Here is a 22505-nt window from a genome sequence, read left to right as displayed (position 1 = left end):
CCTTTCCTCTGGGGATCTTTCTGGCTTACAGTTTAATTCTTACTCCTGTTGACCCTTGAATGCAGAAGTTTGAATTGCCAGTGTCCACTTATGCATGGATTTTTTTATAGCACAGTAAATGTATTTTCTTTTGCCTATGATTTTCTTAATAACATTTTCTTTTCTCTGGCTTATTTTATTGTAAGAATACAGTAGATAACACATGTAGCATACAAAATATGTGTTGATTGTGTGTTATCAGTAAGGCTTCTGGTCAACATAGGCTATTAGTACTTAAGTCTTTGGGGAGTTGAAAATTATAGATGGATTTTTGACTATGTGGTGGTCGGTGCCTCTAGGCCCCATGTTGTTCAAGGGTCTTCTTCAAGGGCCAGGAACTTGACATGTTTTCTCTCTCATCCTTCCTTATCTGATCAGGAATCTCAGAGACATGAAACAATTTACCTAGGGATCCAAACCTAGAACTTTCTTTCATTAGACTTGCTGTCCTTCTACCAGCCCACACTCTCTTTCCATTCTGGGTACCAAAATACTGTTTCAGTCCCTGCAAATTTTCCAAATTTCTTGTAATTCTCTTTCCAGCACAGAAACTACCTGGCATGGCTAAATAATTGCTTCATGTGTCTTGTCTTTGTAACAAAAGTCTAAATTTCCTTTCCTTTGCTTGGTTGTTTCCTGTCATTACCCACTGCACAGTGCCATGCACAAAACAGGTGGAAGAAAAAAGTGCTGAATATGTTTATCACCGTGTCCCCTAACTCAGTGCCTGGCATGTGGCAAGTGTCCAGAGTAGGGATTTTAGTGTAGATGAGGCTTAGGCTGGGTCTCCCACCCCCAGCCTGCCAGACCTCACAGGTAGGTGGGTGTGCAACAAATGGTGGTATCACACTGAAAGGCCATCGGTGTGGTTTAGTGGAAAGACATTGCATTGGAGCCAGACAACATGGGTGTAAATTCCAATTCTGCGACACGCTGTAAAACCTTGGCCAAGATACTTAATGTCTCTGAGCCTGTTTTGTCAGATGTAAAATAGGAATTATATTACCTGCCTCCTAGGAATGTTCTAAGGATTCAGAGGCAATACAGATAGTAAAAGGAGCTCTCCTCATGGTGATACTGTTCACACAGTGTCTTGGGAGACTTGGAGGGCCAGCTCCAAGGGCGGCTGAGTTGGCTTGTAAACATTTCCTACCTCATGGTACCATCCTCAGCTCTTTTCTACCTTATTGACTTTTGGTGGTTTAAATAGACTTGTCAATGAAATTTTCATTTTTTTTTTTTAAGATTTTATTATTTATTCGACAGAGATAGAGACAGCCAGAGAGAGAGAGGGAACACAAGCAGGGGGAGTGGGAGAGGAAGAAGCAGGCTCATAGCGGAGGAGCCTGATGTGGGACTTGATTCCACAACGCCGGGATCACGCCCTGAGCCGAAGGCAGACGCTTAACCACTGTGCCACCCAGGCGCCCCTGAAATTTTCATTTTTAAACGCTATTGCTCATCAGTATTTAAAAACTCTGATTTTTAGTTTTTCCTTGCCAATTTGCTTGTAAACCAATGTTATTGGATCTGTTTTTCCTTTAAAGATTTGGGGATTAGCCCCAGGCACAATGCATTAATGTTATTTCCCTTGTTCCTTATATAACAGGACTCATCTCTACCTTTAATTGAAGTAAAGACCATTTGGTAATTGTTTTGGCTCTAATTATGATAGAATTGGCTCATAGCCAGGGTGGTATAACTGGGGGCTTTGGGGTCAGGCAGACCTGGGTTTGAATTCTGTTTTTACCACCTACCTGCTTGCACAAGATAACAAATCTCTCCAACTCTCTTTTTGCTCTATTTAAAGGAGGATGCTACTCCTGAGTTGGTAGAAGGACCAAATGCTAAATGTGTAGTGTCTGGCATATCGGAAAGATAATAAATGCTAGTGCTCTTTCTAGAAATAATCTCTTAAACCTCAAGGACTTTGGTGGAAACTGTTTAAAATAATTACATGGTATCCTGGAGTGCCATGTGAATCTACTTTGCATTTGAACCACTAGTAGATTAAGCCGGACTTGCATAGGGAAACCTTCCTGTAATTAACCTGGGGTTGGGTGATTTTAAGCCAGTTTTCATTCTGCTGCAGAAACAAAAAAGATGAGATTGAAGGAATGCTATTCCTTTAATTGAAGGAACACTTTTATGTTCTCAGGTCTATTTTAATCTTAAGTGCCGATTATGCATCATTCTCTCCTGTTAACAGACACTTCTGTAAGTGATCTGCACGGAGAGAAATATGGTTCTTACATAAATACTGTACCATGAGAAATTATCTTATTACTTAATATGCCAAAAAGCTAATAAGATAAAGGAATGGTACGAGTCATTTTTGGACAATATTAAAACTTGATTTTAGCTCATGGAAATAAAATGTAATTTCCTTTTATTATTCTCTTTTCCAGGAGAACAAAGGCAGTGGAGGGTGTAGGGATATTATACAGCTGTGTTCCATGAGCTCTTCTCGAGGCTGTGGAATGAATCCAGGCAGGATGGCCTCAAATTAAGATTTTAATGACTCTTCCATTTAGAAAACACACTCTTGCTGTTAATGAAGCCTTGTCAGGTATGATTTTTGAATTTGCAAGTGAAAGTAAAACACCCCATTTCCTATTCAGTTGTACCAATGCTCGCCTCTGTGTGTTTGCATGTGTATGTCGGTTAAAGAACAAACACACAGCACCTACAGAGAGTAAGGGTAAAACAATTTGAAGAACTGTTTCCTGAGTCACCTATGGTGAAGGGCGATGAAGTGCCACGTTTTGACAAGGTTAAGGTAGCCAGACACAAATACTGACTGCCTAGGGGCCCCATGAGACTTGTGAGTTTCAAATGTGCTTTTAAATGTTGTTCTCTGGGATTTAAGTGTTTTATTTACACATGAACAAATAACGACCGATCGTGATGAAAGAAACTTAAACAGGATCCACGTTGGTAAAATCTGTTGGCTGCAACTAACATTTGGTCACTGTTTGATCTTCCCTGTCAGATCCAGGTAGTTTAGACGCTGGTGGTGACAACGTGGGATGGTTACAGACACAAGCACATGGTCTTTTGTGCTCTTTTCTTCCTATCAGTTTGACAGAAACAACACTAAGTAAATGCCTTTGGCCTTCCCTGGCATGCAATTTTTCATCCAAGCAAAACATAACGTACCTAGGACGGAAAAGAAACGTAATAATCTCTGCATTCTTGTGATTTGTTAAAACTTTCCCACAAACACCTACAGAAACTATATAATGTTTGCCTGGAGATTTAAGGCAACGGGCTTCCACTCACAGCAAGATGAATTTTTTATTAGATGTTAGGCAGACATGTTATGCTGATGTTGGGAAGTGTTACCAAGAGAGTGTATGTAGAATGGCCTGTTATGGATGTTTTACAGACCTAGTTAAACACCTACAGCCATTTGTGAAACTTCCAGTGTCGATCTGTTGGAAGCTGGGGAGTGAACGCTAGGAACTGGTAAGATTCCACCAACTTCTAATATTCCAAAATAATGTATCCATTTGTTTAAAGTGCACTAAAACGACACCTTAAAGGATCAGGGGTGGTGATGATTAGTGACAACTCTTGTAGGTTTAGGGGTAACATTTTTAGACCCTTATATACACGTTTGTGAAGCTCCGCTATTCCTGGAGGCAGCTATGAATTTCTCCATTTTTTCTGCAGCAAAGGAACATAGGGGCTTGTCTTTAAATAAAACTAAAATAAGAACTTTTAAGTTCAACTATGTGAAGTTCAGGCTGACTTAGTTTTAATATTTAGCTTGGTTAATTAAATCCCATTCTTTGCCCTGAATTTAATTATCCCAACCATTGAGGTAATTTAATATAATAATAAAAAAAGGGGCTAATGAGAAATGGAAGAGACTCTGACTATTCCTTCATCTGGCTCCGTGGGAGCATTTCTTCTGCAAGTGTCAGTTTATGGATGGTGATGGTTTATGGGGTATTATGAATTTTCAATTAGTGAGAAAATGGAAACGAAAGACAGACAGTAGATCATCAATGAGTGATCGTATCAGGAAATCACTAAAAAGCTCATCTGTAAAGTTCAGGGCATATTTTAATTTGACTTCATGATACCTTAGGCATTTTGTTCCCCCCCTCAGTTGAGCTTAAAATCCATGTTTTTTTATACATGGATTTTATAAGTCCTCTGCTTAGGGTTTCTATTGAAAGGTAAGAAAGTCAAATATTTGCTAACTTCTACGCAAAAATGAATGCTAAAATAAAAAGGTGACCTTTTCTTGTGTAGCTGTCACTTCTGATGCAAACGGTCTGTTTCCTTAATACCGCCCAAGCTCTGCAATCTCAAGGCTGGGGTGCTGTGCAGAAAAATCAGACTGGGATTCAAATCCCAGCTGGAAACTTGCTAGCTGTTCCAAGTTACTTAATCTCATTGCGCCTCAGTCTTGCCATCTGTGAAATGAGGATAGTGCTATCCACTTCTCCCAGATTGCTGGAGAACAAAGTGAGAGACCGTAGAGGACACCACACAGCCTGACAATAGATGCTCTGCAAATAGGGACTTCCTTCTTCTGAATAAGTCACAAATATGCTTATAAAGGAAGAACAGACGCTAATGTATCATAATGCCGCACATAATGCCAAATGTGCCAGCTTGTTATCAATCACGGCAGTGTTCCTCACTTTAAAGTACCAGTGATTCACCTGGGGATCTGGTTAAATATAGATTTGCATTCACCCCGAGATTCTGCATTTTAACACGCTCCCATATGGCGCAGATACTGCCGGCTGGAGCCCACACTTCTAGTTGTATGGAACTCGGGCAATGACTTTTGAATCCTGAATTGACTTTGAGAGACTGGGTTAAGGTGCAAAACACAATTTTACTCTCCTTTTTTTTTTTTTGGCGTTTGTTTAATGATAAAATTATTGGGGAAACCTGAAGATGCTACACAAAAAAGTTTGAATGAACACATTTAAAAATCTGGGAAGCTCAAATCCATTCTACACACTTTCATTTATTGTCTGGACAGATAAAGTACAAATAATTCAAACACAACAAGGTTATGAAAAAAAAAACATTTACAATACTTTCCCTCAGAAATCATCTAAACTAGCAAGATTAACATGAAGCCATTCATTATAACTAAAGTATACAACTGCCTGGTCCTAAGATTTTTTTTCCTTTTTTTTTCCCCCAAGAGTGAACACATTATAGAGAAGAGATTTTGGCATGCCTTTCCCACTAATGCTTAGCAAATGCATCAAAACTTTGCCAGCAAACTGCGTTCATTCATAGCAGGTGATGTAAAAAGTTTTCCCTGAATGTTGAACGAGTGTTCTCTGAACTGAAATCTGGTGTTTGTTTGTTTCAAAACCGAAAAGAGGAAAAAAAAACAGAAAAAAAATTTAAAGGAGGAGTCTATGATGCAGCCTTGGTTTTCGTTATCTGTCTACCACTACGACGACTACTACAAAGTTTGCCTCTTCAGTGTGAAAACAACAGTTCTGTCTACATGCACTTAGTGGGTTCAGCATGGGAAAAAACGCACAAAATAAGCACAAGTTATAAATAACCATAACGTTTTATTACCATTAAGACTAAACTTGTATTGAAAAGATTTTATATAACAAGACAAGAAAAGCAATAGCAAATTTAACTATCAACTAGATTATGCATAGCGAGTAACTGTTTCTATTACCCAGGGAAGAGCATGAACCCTTGTATTTTTTTGTTTTGTTTTTGTTTTAAATAGATAACCGTACAAAGCACAAACATACTAGAATGATCAGTGCACTGGACGTGGGAGAATGCTCCCTCAGTCATTTTGTTCCCTTAGCTCTGTTTTGTTTTCCCCAGTCTGAATTACATTAAAATAAAGACCCAGTTGTTTTTATTTTTCTACTGTGCAGTAAGAAAAAATATTCACAACAAACATGACAATATATCAAACAATAGTTCTACACAAGTTACCTTGATACCTCTTTAACTGTCACTTAAATATCATAAGAAAACATTTTAAGACATATACAAACAAAACTAGCCAAGTGTTACAACTTATAATAAATTAACCCAAAGAAAAAATAACTTTATATATATATATTTATATTGTATATACACATACACACACAACAGAATGACACAATAATATGCTTCTTCCCATAGTTTAAGTAAACAAATAAGTAGTCTAGCCAATCTAGCTATATTTGATCTCGGCCATAGGCATCATCACATCGGCGATTAAATAAATAAGTGTTTCAAGCAACATAAACAGTGTTTCAAATGTACCAACACAGCCCAATTCTATCAGCATGGGCTACAAAGTGAATTTGAAAATTCCTTAATGAATTTAAAGCAAATGTATCTTTTGTTTTCCTCTCCTAAACACATTACATTTAACTATGATACTAAGATATGTAAATAATTTCGTAGCACCTACTGCTCAAACTAAGGAAGTTTTAGATCAAAAGGAAAATTAATCTTTTTAATTTTTGTTCTGCTGACATCCCATACTGATGACTTAAAGAAAAACTGTCTTTCAACTCATCTCCTTGCTTTTGGGTTTTGACTGTGGGGAACTGTGGTACCCTGGGTAGAACGAACACTCCTTTCCCCTAGTAATTAATAATTGTTTTTTTATTATTATTACATGCTATGAAAAGATATGAAGATCATCTGTTTATAGCCCATCCTTCAAAAAACAGTCTACGAATCCAGTTTAAAACACACATCTTGATCTCTAAAAAGTTACCAGTGCAGTATGAACGCGACAAAGTTGTCAATTTCCCCTAAATTAGCCAGTCAAAATATTTTTTTCTCAAATCCAGATTCTCTTGTAAAAATTCTTTATATTTTATAAAAATAGATTTTTCTTGAAACCCATTTTCAGCAAAGAGACCACCTCTTTGGCAACAATGTTAATGTTATTAAATTGTTAATGTCATCAGGTATCCCCCTTGCCCCCATCCCCTAACAGAAGACTGTTTTTAGTTCACATGATATAAAAGAAAAAAGGAAAAATAAAAAAATTTGCAAAAGTTTTTTTTTTCATTTTTGCAATTTTTATTATTCCTCTTTAATTTGTGTGGGGGTTTTTTACCAATCTGATTGGATCAACTTTTTTGACAAAAAAGAAAAATCTTTTTTTTCTTTCTTTGAATCCCATTACTTTGTAAAAATTGTTTTATTTTTATTATTTTTTTTTGTTTTTTGTTTTTCTTCTTCAAATGAGCGAATGGTCATCTTAAAAAGACCCACCTTCAAGGAAGGTAGTAAAGTTAGCTGGCTGGGTTAAAATCCCTGCACATCGCTATCTATGTATATTATATTCAACAACGACAGCTATGAAAGAACATTCAATGCATCAAAGGTATTTTTTTGTATTTTTTTTCTTTTTTTCTAAGCATTATAAAATCCTTTCCTGGTACACCTCAGGATAATCCAATGTTTTAATACTTAGGCAACACTGGCTTATAAAGTCCATGGTTGAATATAAGCCTCGAAAAGTTTGTTTCTCTCTCTTTTGCGTGTGTGCGGGTGTATGTGTTTGTGTGTGTGTGTGTGTGTGCGCACGTGTGTTTTGTTCGTATATATTTATATATATATTTTAATAAGTAAGGATGGGAAATTCAGGACTTGTGGGCTTTGTTGGTTTTAAAGGAAACTTGCAACACTCGGTCTCCTAGGCGGTACCCGTTGAGGCTGGCAATGGCCATGGCCGCCTCGTCATAGTTGGTCATGGTGACAAAGCCGAATCCCTTGCACTTGTTGGTGTTGAAGTCGCGGATGACCTTGACGTTGTTCACTGCGCCGAAGGGGCCAAAGAGCTGCCAGAGGACACTCTCGTCGGAATCAGGAGACAGGTTGTAGACAAAGATGCACCAGCCTGTTCCCGTATGACCAGGGATGTTCATTCCCACAAGGCTTGTCATCCCGTCAATGGTGATTGGGGAGAACCTGGGGGGACAGGCAGAAGGGGGGACTGGTCCAGACATCAGTCTGACCACGGATAACACACAGATGCACAGACACAGACATGGGGCAGAGGGCTGAGTGAGTGTTTGCAGGACAGTCTTCCGGGTTTAAAAACCAAAATGCAAAAACTAATGTCGGTGGCATTTTTTCTGAATGGAATGGCTAAACTGGCTAAGGCCCATATATGCCAAGAGAAAGCCTAGGTCAATTCCTAATAACCATAAGGAACTCCCAGAGCAAGGCTCTATCATACTTCTACCACAGTATGTGGTCATAGGGCATCCCATCTGGACCCTTATCCTCCCTCCCCCCACAACAGGCAGTAAGCTCTGGGGAGGAGGGGCTCTATTTCATTCATCCTGTTGCTCTACTTATTTATTCAGTGGGGCACATACGGGAATATCACAGACACAGTGACACATAGAAAATACTCAATAAATACTTATTGATTGCATAAGTGAATAGCACTGCTGGATATCAGTGCTTGGGAAATTTTATTTATTTTTCAAGGCAGACTAGGGGATGGCCCTAGGAGTGCTCAAGTCTACCATCTTTGCAGTCCCCTGACTTATGGTTGTCAAAGATCTCTTCGTATTTTGAGGAGAGAGACACATGAGAATGAACAGACATAGCTTGTTATTAATCAGATGGGTGGCTCATGTTTCATTTAGCATCTATTCAGAGGAGTTCCCCCCAAACCTCCAAGCAATAATAATGATGTATCACTCCTTGATGCTATGTTATCTGGAATTCATTTCTAAGCATCACAGGAGTGAGACTTCAAGTGGTTTGTGCATTTATATGTCTTAAATTAGAAAAGCTGAAAACTGTTATTTGCCCCATTACAACTACTTTTGTATTAGGCTTTGAAATCTCAGTTTTCATGTTATCTTGAAAAGGAAAACAACCCTTCAGATTCTATTCACTGTCTGATAAAATATATCCATGTGTGATTCATAATGGATGCATCGGATTAGGTTACCAGTGCCTATAGCAGAAAAATATTTGTTAACATTTTGTTTTCTATCAAACATGTACAGGCAACTGGGCCCTATCCATTGACTAATGTCTTGGTTTTCATGTGGTTGGGTTATGGTATTTTATTTCTGAAAAAGGGGAGGAGGAGGAAGCAAAAACTGGAGAGAGAATGGGGTGAAGTGTTATCTAGGACTTTTGGTTGTTGTTTTGGTTTGTTTTTTTGTTTTTAGAGAGGGAGGAGGGGCAGAGGGAGAGAGAGAATCCTAAGCAGGCTCCATGCCCAGAGCGTAGCCCGATGCGGGGCTCCATCTCACCACCCTGAGATCATGACCTGAGCCAAAATCAAGAGTCAGACGCTTAACTGACTGAGCCGCCCAGGCACCCCTCGGGGCGTTTTAAAAATGAGCAAATATTCTTGGAGATTTGAAAGTCCTAGGAAAGAACAGTTCTGCCTCTAACTAGAATTTAGATAATCAAATGGCTGCTGAAGATACGCTAAACATAACAACTCAACAGGTGCTAATTTGGGCATTATATTCGCTAAGTCAATCTTCTCTCCTGCTTGAAAACAAGTAACCAGACAGAACCAAAACTCATCATGGGAGGGATTCTTAGGAGGGCAAATCCATGTCTAGGATTTCATTATTTCTGAAGACTGTCTTCTCAACCTTCTCTCCTCCAACTGATGAACCGACTCCTTTCAGTTTAAAAGTAGAGAACAGTGAGGTATCTGTTTTAGGGCCAAAGTCAGGAGCCAGCAAAGACGTTTCAAGCAGTCTCAACTCTAGCTGGTAATGCCCCCCTGGAGCACTTTGGTAGGAAGGCGTCTGGACCCACATCTGGGTGTAACAAGAAAACAGAATGCTGTTATGGACTAGTGACGTCTGCCCCGAGTGGGGACCAGCCTCCTCTGTGCCCTCTCCGGCCTTAGCGTGCAGAAGCATCCCCGCACGCTTGGTGCCCTGAAGGTAGACGGGAGCAGAGGCCAGAGGTGGGAAAAATGTAAAAGTGGGAGTGGGAAGAGGCAGGCAGTGTGCCCGACATGAGGGAGTAATTCCCAGTTACCCTCACTCGTGCCAGGCTTCAGACTGGAGAGGCTGGTGTTCGGCTAGCGAAGCCGGCAGGCCAGCTACTCCCTCCACTGTGTGCCAGGTTCCAGAGTCGGGGTACTTACCACGCGTGGCCATGTGGTGAGGCACTGCCCATACGGGGAGTGTGACTGGGGCTATTAAAGACCACATGTCTTTGCTGACTGTAGGGAGGGGAATTGAAGTGTGCAGCTCTACCGAGCAGGGTGATGAAGATGCTATGTCCCTAGCAGCCCAGTGCAGCTTAGCAAAAGCACGCATGGGAATCTCACGGACACAGTGACATAACGCACTCAACTTCCCGAGATTCAGCTTTCAGACTAGGTCTGGACCACTCTTGTGACTGCATTCAGAGAGCCCCACAAACTGTAATTCTATTTGAGCCCCAACCCCACAGAAAGGCTTTACATGAAAGGAACTGCAAGTTTAACACATAATACATGTATAACCAAGGGAGGATCTATAATAACTGTTAAAACCTGTAACAAAAGAAACCCCTGGTTGAGGTGCACACAGATACGCTTCTTTGTCAGGCTGTGCGCTGAAATGCACACTGAGGTGGGGGTGGGAGTCAGCAGGTCATCCACACGTTTATTCATGCTTTGGCCAGAGCTGGTAGTCCAAAATCTAATTTTTCCACTGACAATCATAAGATTGTCAACCATGATTAGCAAAATGTTCTAATTTTGATTTGCTGGAATCTGCCCTCTTAACTGAATCTTGGCATTGCTAATGCAAAACAGTTGCTCTGCAAGTTTGCAAAATCAGCTGGCAAAGAGTAGGAGCCTTCTCCCTTAGGGGAGCCGTCCAGAGAACCAGATTATCAAGGGCTTGGTAGCTGTGGCACCTGAACCATAGGAGGAGCCCACCTGCAAATAAAAGAAAAAGTGAAACACACAAACACACTTTGTGTGCCCTAAAAGAAACAAAACCAACTGAGGTCTGAAATTAAAATTAAGAATTTGACATGCTGGTGGAGGAAAAAGGAAGAATTTAAAAAAAAAAAGTAAAGTTAGTGAATTAAAAAAAAAAAAAAATTCTAGCCCCAGTCTGTGCCAACACGGACATCTGGCAATCTGTGGAGTTTTAATTACCTCTTTACGCCATAGGCCATATTAAGCAAATTGTCCAGCCTGCAAAGAGAAGGAGGGTCTCTGGGTTAATGCCTCACAGATGGCAAGATCGCTCAATGGAACTATTAATAAGAATGCTCCATTTTCAAAGAAGAAAAGCTCAACAACTTTCCCCAATGCTTAGGAGTCTCTCCACGGTAGTTTCCCCCCTTTCTGCCTCCAACTATGAGTAATTCATGTTCAGGTCAATGCTAGAGTTTAAAGCAAGTGTGTAATGAAGCTCCCTTTCTTTCAAGGTCTGAATTAATCCCACACCCCCCTCCTCTTAGAACATTTGTGTGGATTTCATTTTGTATTGTGTGTGAAGTTGTTAAAAGGGGGCAGCTTCTTAAGTTGTTCACCTTTTATTGCAATTCACCTTTTATTGCAATTAAACTTGTGAATGAAAGGAATACACGTGTGTGCACAATGCGTATCAGAATGGATCTATTCTCTTAGTCTAGCTACATTAACTAAATCTTACCACACACATTTTTTGGGGAAGGAGGAGTTTGAGGGTTAAGGTTTTTTTTTTTTTATAATTAGCTTACTATTTACAACCTGAAAGCTCCTCCTAGCAAATTGCCATTACGTTATAATCTCCCTCATGTTCAGTATTTTACTTGGGGACAAGCTATTCACACCATGGGGCAGTAGTAACCATAGTTTCCACCATTAGAAGCCTGCTGGAAAGGCTTTTTACATAAATACTGCATGTGCTCTCACACAAAATAAAAATTAGATGACTTGGACTCTTCATGAAATCATTAACCCTTTCAAATTCCCAGGACATGGGAGGATGCTACGAAGGCTGATTTTCCTCCTCCTCAGGGCCAGATGGAGGGCCTACTATCTTTCCATGTGATGTTTGAAAAGGAGGAAAAAAAAAGCCCTTTTCATTAAAGGGCAGTTGGGACATGGGTGGAATAAGAGAATTTTTTAGAGTTATGATGGCTGTGTCAAGAATGTTCTTATCTCTTGTACAATAAAGGCAGTCCAAACCTGACTTTGGAGTGAAACCTGCCTTTCAGAAATGTCCCTGGAGAAGGGAAGTCCCCATTGCACTGGGAGGGTTGGGTGCCTGAAGGAAACACTAACAACGCTTAGAACAATCTTCCTTCTTGCCTTCCCAGAATATGCTGACTTAACAGAGTGAAGTTAACACAAAAGAGAGTACCTACCCTACAGAGTTTCCTGGAGAAGAAAGGGGAGGCCAGGCCAAACCACTCTCCCCGGCAAGGATCTGATTCCTGGCCTACACTTCTCTTCGACTTTATTAAAAGCCCCTCCCTCAGCCTTAAGTCTAAGCTGTTGAATGTGGTCACTTATTTGTGATGAACTCTTGTTGAAATGGAAGCTTCTGGTTTGGTTAAATGTAAGAATTTTGTTTTAATCCAAAAATCTGAAGTTTAACCACAGTCACAGCGGTAAGTGGAAAGGGGGCTTGGAAAAGCATCTGGTCCAACCTCTTCATGTCACAGCAGTGGAAACTGAGGCCTGGTGGGGAGGTTCACACAGTGACTCCTGGGGCGGAGGTTCTTACGCTTGCCCCATCTTTCAGGGCTGTGGGTTTCCCTGGCCCTCGCCCAGCTCTCCTCATGTAGCAGCGCCCGTTCCCCCAGGGGTGTGCCTACCTGAACCTCTGGGCCTGGTGGTGAAGCGGGCCAGGGTAGCGCCGGTTGGGGGACTGGTAGAGCTGGGACAGCAGGGCCTGGCTGGACTTCTGGCTGGGGTTGTTGGCAAACTTCACAGTAATCGGTTCCGTAGCACCGCTGGGCTTCTGGCCATTCAGCCCTTTGATGGCTTCTTCTGCCTCGATTCTCTTATCAAACCGGATGAATCCCACCCCTCTGGACACTCCTGGGGAAAGAGAAAGAGCCTTCATAAAAAGTGAACAAACCAAACGGGTAAACATCTCTGGGAAGAGATGGGCTGGGCCCCAGGGGTATTCTGTGGCGAGTCAGCCCACTGGTGGGGCTGGTCCCTGGCCCCACCAGTGGGCTGACTCTGGCTCCCCACATGTGTCTCACCCATCAAAATGCACCTGCCTGTGCTTCTGCCATCACGGCTCTGAACAGGGGACACCCACCCACTGAACACAGGTACCGCTCACATCCATTCCAGCCTCTACCACCACCTGCTCAGTGCTCGTCTCTTTCTAGTTGCTGTAACCCATCACCCACTGTCCAGTTTCTAGTCCTACAATGCACCCTCCACACCTAGTGACTATGTAATCTATTTGACAAGCAAACTCTGACCACATGACACCCTTTAAATACATTTTTCATAACTTTGCCATTTTTTACCTTGTGCATGGTACCGGGTGTTCCTCATTGCCCCCCACTCCACACAGAATAACAAACAACCCCCCCCCCCCAACAAAAACCCTTTCCATGGCTCCATGTTGCATACAGATGAAGTCAGGCTTCTTAGCATGGCATTTAATGCCCCTGGTGATGTGACCCCAAATCCCCTGTTGAGCCTCATGCCAGCCACCCTTGAACTGCCACATATCCCTTCAACAGGCTGTGCTCCTCCTCGACTCCATGCCTTACCATATGTCCTCTCCACCTATTCTACAGGATACATCATATCCACCTAGAATTCTCTATCCCTCCTTTGTGCCAGATAACTGCAAGTCATCCTCCAAAACCCTGCTCAAACATCACCTCCTTGACGGAGCCCTCACAACAATCCCCGCCGGGCACAGCACACCTCCTGCTGAGCTCCCGTGGGACACCGGACAGCCCCTCGCAGGTGCTCACCACATTGGAGTCCTGCGCCTCCTCATCCCTGGTCCCCAGTGTCCCTCTGCACGGTGTCTGGGGACAGAGCTGGCTTCAGGAAGGGTTTGTTGCATGAGCTGAATGATAAATACATGCTAAACTGCTCTCGGGGGTGGGGGTGTTTTGAATTGGGATCAAATGTGGAGCAGGTGAAAACATTTTGTCATTAAAAATGCAACCCAGGGTACCTTACATTTCTTACTGAGAGGTGGCGGTTGCCTTTCTTTATGATGGACAAAGTACTGCAGTCGCAGGCCCTGGCTCATGTCCCTGCACTGCTACTAACTAGCCGGGCAGAAGTCAGATCCCCACCTTGGACCTCTCTTTTCTCGTATGTAAAATGAGACAGCATGAGGTTTCCTCTAGCTCCATGATGCTCTCCCTGGGGCTGGAGCTCTAACACAGGTTCTTCTCACAGACAAAACTAATGTTACTTAGTTGGGGGTTGAAAGAGACTTTGAAGGTCATTCAGTCCCACTCACAACCTGATGCCTGAATCCTCTTTATAGCCCTGCCAAGTGGTTTAGCTGCTGCTGGAACAGTTCCCATGATGGAGATCTACCTCTAAGACGGCCCATTTTAAATGCGGGCATTTGACTGATAAGAAGTCTTTCTCCTAAGTCAAAAATCTGTCTACACATGACCCATATCCTTTACCCTAAGTAACCATTATCTCTCTGCTCCTGTGGGTCACAGGGCACTGGCTGTGGCATTGAGACACAAGGAAAGAAATGACAAAGAAACACTTAACCTGTGACTTGATCAACCAGGATTCGAGAGGTGATGATACGGCCATATTGCGAGAAAAGCTGCTCCAGTTCCTTCTGGGTCATGGTTTTGGGAAGGCCGCTAACGTAGAGGTTAGCATCCCTGATTGAGGCAGAGCTCGGACGGGCATATGAGACCTAGGGAAAGGCAAGAGGAGCTGAATCCATTATAGCAACACCCTCCAAGGAGAGGCTGAGTCAACAGCTCAGATGGCAGCCCTCGTCTATCACTCTACCTCATGGCGTCAGTTTAAATAACTCAGCAGTTCAGACTCTCAGCCACTCTTGTAACAGTAACGAGAATCAGGTGAACAGCAATAGAGGCACAAAAGGAGAGTTGACGATAACTTAAAACAAATGCACAGATAAGGGTCTCTAAGTGCAGAACAAAATAGCTACTGTATGGCAGCTGTTAAATGCAGAACTACCCACGCATGGAGTTCTGAAGATTTACCTCCTGGATGTGGGTGTATAGATGATTTACTGTATCCAACACATAATAATCTTTGGATAAACCAAAAAAAAAAAAAACCTCCATGAAATTCTGCTCTGCAGATTTCTCTCCTTGTCACCCTCCCCACCCCCAAGCCCTTCGTCTTCAACACATTAGAGTGACCAGGTTTTCTGCGAGCTTTTTATGTCCCATCCTTTGTGTCGTTCCAATCTGCTCCCACAAGGTCTGCACTCGCTGAATGACAAAGTGCTGGTGAAATGGGGCTTCGTGAACATCTGCTTGTGAAACTGGATCTGTGACCTTGTCGTAACATCTGCAGAACCAGTTGCCTTCTAACTTTGAGGAGGAGCAGAGAAAACCACAATCAACAAAATGAGGGCAGGGGGGAAAGGAGGGAGGGAGAGGGCAGGGGGAGAAAGAAGCAAGTCTCATGGACGGTTATAATAAGTTCGACTTTGTAAATTTGTCCTCCCAGATCTCTCGACTGCTTTTTTTTCCCCCCAAAAAGCTAACACAGAAGTGTAAACAGATCTGAAATTCCATCTGCAAGCAGCCAAATCTGTAGCAGTACACATAAGCAAAGCAAACCCCAGCAGTCATTAATTTTAGACTTTCATTTACTTATTTATTTATTTTTTAAGAAAACAACATCAGACATTTGAAATATAATTTACAGCTAGTCTAACAAAAGCACTTTCCTGCTAAAGCTATTTCTGGGGCGGTTATGGCTCAGAATAGATGATGAAAACAGTCATTTCAGAGCACATCTGACAACGTTGGACAGGAAGGGACCTATATGCCTTGGCATTTTTCAGTTGGGAGTTTTATTTAATCCATATAACCAATTTACGAGGCCTGCTAAGACCACAGGGGTGAGCGAGTGTGTGCTGCACACACACAGAAGTATGTGTACAGAAGAAAGTGTACGTGTTAAACCGGACCCTTGGAATCAAGAACTAGACATCGAGGAGTGAAGCAGACCTTGCATCTGAGAATGGGTCTGGCGGTGGATGTAGCAAAGAGGAATGAAGGCTGAGCAGACTGCTCACTTTTGGCACTCCTTCCCTCTCCAGGACAGAGATGCCGAGTCCCTTTATGGGTTCCACACTGAAAAATAGATGTTGACTCAACAGATAAAATGATTTGAGTGATGAATCTGGCTCTCTGGTCTCCTCCTGCTGATGGAGCGTGCTGGCCTATCTGCAGTATCTACCTCTTCCAGAAACTCAGGGGTGGCCTCTGTAGGCTCTTTTCCAGCACAGGGCTGACATGCAAAGGGACCTTTACATGGCCAGTCCCTGCGGCGTGGGAGCTGAAGGACTGAGAGTCTTACATGACTATCTGGACAGAGCATCAGTCCACATAAGGCTCTCCTACCCTATCCTTTAAGGAACAAAGTCTTTTAGGTTATAACCTAGCAGAACTATTTTTTAGGCTAGAGAAGGGAGTGGGAGGGAGAAGGAAATAACGTTGTAGTGATATGTTCATGGTAATAAGAGTTACCTCTGACTCACCCCTGCCAATTATTAGACAAATTAATTATCTGAGTGACATTTGTGCTGCCCCAAAACATAGCTTCCTAATTCTATGTCTTAGCTTGTGGGGAAAATTTTACCACCTACTTTCGTAGGCCCTAATCCTATTCTCCTTTAAGGTCTAGCTCCAATGCCATCTTCTCTAGGCAGCTTTCCCTGATCTTACCCCCTCCTAAAAATCCACCTAGTAGGGCTCTCAATGAACTTCACCTATGGTACTTAACCCATTCTGACCTTGATTCACCATCTTCCTATCTAGCCTGCTGATCATCTAGTTTGCTGATCTCCTTGTGGTCATGGTGTGTGTGTGTGTGTGTGTGTGTGTGTGTGTGTGTGTGTCTTATTAATCTTTGTGGCTCTATCTCCCAGCACAGAGTCTGATACCTGCAGAATGCTCAACACCTATGGAAAGAATAAATGAACACACCCGCAGAACATAATGAATGATGTCGGCCTTAATGACTCTTCAGGGCTAACTGCAGCTTGGATTCCTCCACTTAGGGGGATCACCAAGAGTTCAGTACCCAGAATCATAGGTGTGTTTCCATATTAAGCTAAGAGCTAAGGGACCGGTTTCCTATTCCCCAGTGTCTGGGGTTTGAAGGACTGAAAGAAGACTGTTCCATGACTAGACATCACCTAGAAGCCTTCTCTTAGCAAACATTTCCTGAGGATCTACTATGAACCAGGCACAGTGCTGTGTGCTGGGGACGCACAACAAGCAAGAACAAGGAGTGGTCTTTTGCTGTAAAGGATGTCCAAGTGGGGACAACCGACAACACACAGGAGGTACTTAATAAACATGAGTCAAATGCAAGAATGGTACACATATGGACCGATTATCACAATGCCCCAAGATGTGTGCTATTCTAGGGCTATATCGCTGGGACTGGAACACAAAGAAGGGGAGACTAATATCCCTTTCAGTCAAGGGTTAAAAGGGCCAGGAAGAAGACAGAGCTAAGGTGAGACTGACGGTGAGACAGCTGTGTGATGGTGTCAGGGAATGGTCGGCCTAATGATAGCCCTCCTCTGCTGTGAGGACAAATAAGATGATGAAAGTCAAGAGCTTAGTGCAGTGCCTGCTTGACACCCAATAAATGTGCAAGGGCTAGTAATAACCTTGATACCCGATGGTCTGGGCAGCCAGAGCTGGGGGAGGGTGTGGGCTGGGGACAGACCTGCTAGGAAAAGGAGCTGGCACCGGAAGGTCAATGACAGAACCAAAACCGTTTCCCCAAACCTCGTCCAGGAAGAATTACTGCCCCGGATCACAGCCACGAGCAATAACAAGTCCCTAAGCTGAACAGTAGCACTTTGATCATTCACCAAACCTAACTCTCGCTTAGTTTTTCTCCTTGACTTGGAACCTTAAGTCTCCTGTTCTCTTAGTCTCCTGTCCAGGAAATCTGTAGAAGTGGGTGTGGGCAAAAATGACAGAAAAGGGATCGCCCCACATTTAATATCCAAATGCTCTTTTCAAGTGTCCTCATTCATTTATGAAAGCCCGAGTGAATAGAGGTGTACGGCCCATCGTTACACTAAAACATTTCTCAGAAATGATCCACTTCTAGCCCCGGCAGAGAGCCAGCCACTAAACCAGTGGCCTAGAGCCCAGGGCTTCCAATGCTGAAGGCAGAGCCCTAGAGAATCCCATGCCTCAGACCACCAGGATCCTACTCACTTCATTCATCCAGGATCTCTGAAGACAAGACTGGCATTTCTAGCCGGCACCGATCTTGCTCGAGCTCAGCAAGAGCGGGAGTGTGGAAGCTACTCCTCTCTCTCTAGGTAAGGGTGGCCCAGAGCCAGGTGACTTCACGAATGATCTTGATGAAAGATGTGTAGACTCTCCAAACTCCCCATCCCTGCAGGCTTACTCTAGCCTCAGCCTCTGCAAGACTGACAGTACAGCGTGGGGTGTATGAGCCCCAACTGTGGGCTGGCTCTGGCACTCACTAGCTGTGTGACCTTGGGCAAGTAATTTGATTTTGATCAATCTCAGCTTCTCTACTGGTATGAAGAGAGACAATTTTCTCTTGGTGAGCTATTGTAAAGAATTGAGATATAGATTTAATGTGTATAGCACATTCCTAGAATTTGGTAGCTATTTAGAAAATATTATTATGTGACAAGTACTACAGGCTTTTGTGGGCCGGTGTGGGACTCTAGCCCCCGTTGGGACACACCTTTCAATTTTACCACACAAGCAAACATAAGGGATACCACCAGCGAGCACCTACAGAGGCACCAGTGTCCGCCTCCATCAGCCTGGTGGAGTCTGGGTTATCCTTTACTACTTCACTGCCATGAATTTCCTCTAGCACATTCCCACAGATTCCACTGTACTTCCCAGTTTCCACAGAGTACTTTCCATTTTCCAAAGTGACTTCATAAGGCTGCGCTCAGTGATTCTCACCAAGGTGGTACAGCAGGCATCGGCATTCATCACTCACGGGGCAGTGGGAGTAGGGCTGGGGCTGCCCCTCCCCCACAGCGCTCACAGCCAGGGGTCGGCCTGGGCAGGGTGGGAGGAGCAGCACAGCCTGGAGAAAAATGTTTCCGGTGTCCTCTGGCAACACCTCACCGGCCCCCGCCCCCCACCGCCTAACCTGCTGTGGTGCTTGGTACAGAAAAGGGAGAGGACTTGGAAAGCATGATAAGGGCTTGGTTTTGGGTGCTGGGAGACTGGTAAGATAAGAAAATACATCCTTCTCTGCCTTGGGAAGGTGCTCCTTTAATCGAATACTGGCATTAGAAGATGAGAGTTCGTTCATTCCTCCCCTTCCTGAACACTTCCTGTCTGGCAGGCCCTGTGCTGGGTGCTGGTGGAGCCTCTGCTTCGAGGACCCCATAGTCCAGTGAGGAAGTGAGCAAATAAATGAAGAGTGCAGTACAGAGGGCTGCTCCTGGCAAGGGGTTCGTGTCCCACTCCCAGTGTTAGCTTCCATGTGGAGGGAGCCCCCGGAGTAGCAGTCTAGGCCTCAGTCCCCCCTCACCTCCTCCTCTCCAGGGAAGAGTGGAGGGACCACTCCGAACAGGCTTCAATAAGGGCAATGGGCAGCCGCTGCCTGCTTCCTCCCTTCTGGCAGCCAGATGCCAGCTGGAAGCGCACTCTCTGTTCCAGGCTCTGTACTGTGGGAGCAGGCTCTGCTCTCATATCGGGAGGCCTGTGGCGTCCGTAGCACCTATGACAGGGGCTGTTAGTCTGTCCAAGTGCGGGGTTGTGTCAGGAAGCCCATTGTGTTCAAGAAATCCATCCGGGGGGCGCCTGGGTGGCACAGCGGTTAAGCATCTGCCTTCGGCTCAGGGCGTGATCCCGGCGTTATGGGATCGAGCCCCACATCAGGCTCCTCCGCTATGAGCCTGCTTCTTCCTCTCTCACTCCCCCTGCTTGTGTTCCCTCTCTCGTTGGCTGTCTCTATCTCTGTCAAATAAATAAATAAAATCTTTAAAAAAAAAAAAAAAAGAAATCCATCCGGGACATAATCTGTAATAAAGGTGACCTTAGGATTTAATACACTTTTCTTTTTTGTCTTATGTCTCACTTGGTTTACAGCCAGGATGTGGGAAACAAGGGCATCACTTGTTAGACCCCTTCGAATTACAAGAAGGATCTCTATCATTGACTGGATGTTTTCATGGGCTAGGCATTCTATTCACCAAACTGCTAATCTCTACAACCGTGGTTCATGGTAAGTGGAAGTAAAGGTGACAGGTGCCACTGGTGATCCCAGCAGAAAGCACTATCCAGGAAATCTGCTTCACAGAAACTTGGTGCTGGAAGTGGCCTCAGAAGTTCTGCGCTAGATCCCCAGCAGTTGGCCACCCGCCTTCCACGTTACACAGGAAGCTCACTACTCCATGAGGCACCGGCCCCATCACTGGCCGTCGCTGATTACTGGCAAGCTCATCCTTCTACTGAGTTTCAAACGTGTCTCTTCTACAGCTTCCATCCTTCTCCTACTTCTATTCTAGCTCCACACACTAGGAGCACCCTTCCCGTTCGCATCACCCCTTATCTTGTGGGCTTCTCTCACTGATAGGTGCTTGTTAGAGCATCAGGCAACTGTATCTTGAGACAGGCCACTCCAAGGAATTTCTCGTTTATGTTACTTTAACTGACACATCATCTATTCTGGAATGGAAAAGAGACAAAGGTTAAGAGCAAGGGCTTTGGGGCTAGAAAGATATGGATTTAAATCCTGACTACTTACTAGCTGTGTAAGCTTGGGGTAAGTCACTTAACCTTTCTGAGCTGTATCGCTTGAATAACATAGTCTAGAAGTTTTCTAGCAGAGCGCTTGGAGCATTAAACAAGCTAATGCATGTAAGATTTCTAGGTACCACGGGGCGCGTGGATGGCTCAGTCGGTTAAGCAACTGACTCTTAATTTCAGCTCAGGTCATGATCTCAGGGTCATGAGATCAAGCCCTGGGTTCAAGCTCTGTGCTGAGAAGGGAGTCTGCTTGAGATTCTCCCCTTCTTCCCCTGCCCCTCACCCTACTATCTCTCTATGTCTCTCTCTCAAACAAATAAGTAAATCTTAAAAAAAGGTTTCTATGCACTATGCCTGGCACACAGGGAGTGCTCAATAAATAGCCGCTTTGATATAACTGCTATGGCCTTATGTGAGATGCTGGGGGTACAGAGATGAATTCAACAGTCCCAGACATGTAGAACGATTAGTCTAGCAGAGGAGACACACATAGAGACCTATCATTGCAGAAGATCAGGCTGCAGATTTTCCCCAATCTGTTGTAACACCCTACTCTCTGAGTGAGCACAATCTCCCCAGAGCATACAGATCCCAGGGGGGATATTCATTCCAAAGAGCCCAGGAGAATGGCAGCAGAGAACAGACTCTGGCGCTGCCAGGGCCTTCGAGGAGCAAACCCTTGCAGGTACCTCTGATCCCACCTCCAGGAGCAGGGAGAGAAGAAAGAAGCCAGCTGGCTCCTAGAAACAACAGCTTTGATTGTGAGGATCGGCTTACCCTATGCCTGTGGCTGCAGGCCTGCCCACAGGCAGAACAGGTGTCTGCTTATGTGGCCCCATTCCTCCTACTTTCCCCCACCTGTCACCTGATACATGATATTCTTTTATCAGGGGCAAGACCCGATGGTGATGTTTCTAATAAGCCCCGCTGGTGCCACTTCTCCCTGCTCAAAACCTTCAGTGGTTCTCCAGCACCTTGTGATGGATGTTCAAATCCCTCATTTGAGCATTCAAGGCCCTCCGGGATCTGGGCCAGCTTCTCATCGCCTGCTAACTCTCCATGCACCTTGTGCCACAGTTCAAATTTAAAAAGGTCAGTTTTCTGAATATGCACTTAACGTTTCTACTTTTGTCTTTGTTCTTGCTATTTGTTCATCATCATGTCAAAATGAACCCCTGCCCATCCCTACAGACCGGGCCTGAATGCTGCCTCCTCCAGGAGGCCCAGGCACGAATTACTGCTGTGTCCTTGAACTCTATAGATGATACACATTTCCATGGCAACAGCTATCACAATGCCTCCATCATGGAGTTGAAGAGTATCCAAGAATATCACGAGAGTATCTGGCATAAAGTAGGCTGGATAAATACTTCTTAAAAAAAAAAATGGGTGTGGTGATCTATTCATATGTTTACAACTTCAACAAAGTCCATTAAATTACCAACGGGCCTTACTTAGCACAAGGATCTCTGCATCTGTCTAGTGGTCCCCAGAAGGTAGAGATGTGCTGAAGGTTTCATGGCCTGGTTGGTGGAAGAGCTGGTCTCAGACTCAGTCTTCTCACTAAACTACACCCC

The 22505-nt window shown here is 43.9% G+C and overlaps 1 protein-coding gene across 1 annotated transcript in view; it reads right to left on the bottom strand.

Moving 5' to 3' along the window:
- Positions 1-7502: 7502 nt before the first annotated feature.
- ELAVL4 (ELAV like RNA binding protein 4) overlaps positions 7503-22505 on the bottom strand; it is an 84039-nt gene continuing 69036 nt past the window's right edge. Inside the window, exons 4-7 of the mRNA XM_087865863.1 lie at positions 14705-14858; positions 12802-13027; positions 11150-11188; positions 7503-7971 (exon numbers count right to left, since the gene is read on the bottom strand). Of these exons, the coding sequence (XP_087721989.1) occupies positions 7644-7971; positions 11150-11188; positions 12802-13027; positions 14705-14858 (747 nt within the window). The 3' untranslated portion in view covers positions 7503-7643. The remainder of the gene's footprint in view (positions 7972-11149; positions 11189-12801; positions 13028-14704; positions 14859-22505) is intronic.

Source organism: Ursus americanus, chromosome 12 (genome assembly GCF_024610735.1).
Source record: "Ursus americanus isolate L20-20 chromosome 12, mUrsAme1.1.p, whole genome shotgun sequence".
In the NCBI taxonomy this organism is placed as follows: domain Eukaryota; kingdom Metazoa; phylum Chordata; class Mammalia; order Carnivora; family Ursidae; genus Ursus; species Ursus americanus.
The sequence above is the reverse complement of the archived record's forward strand: the minus strand, read 5'-3'. Positions and strand labels throughout refer to the sequence as shown.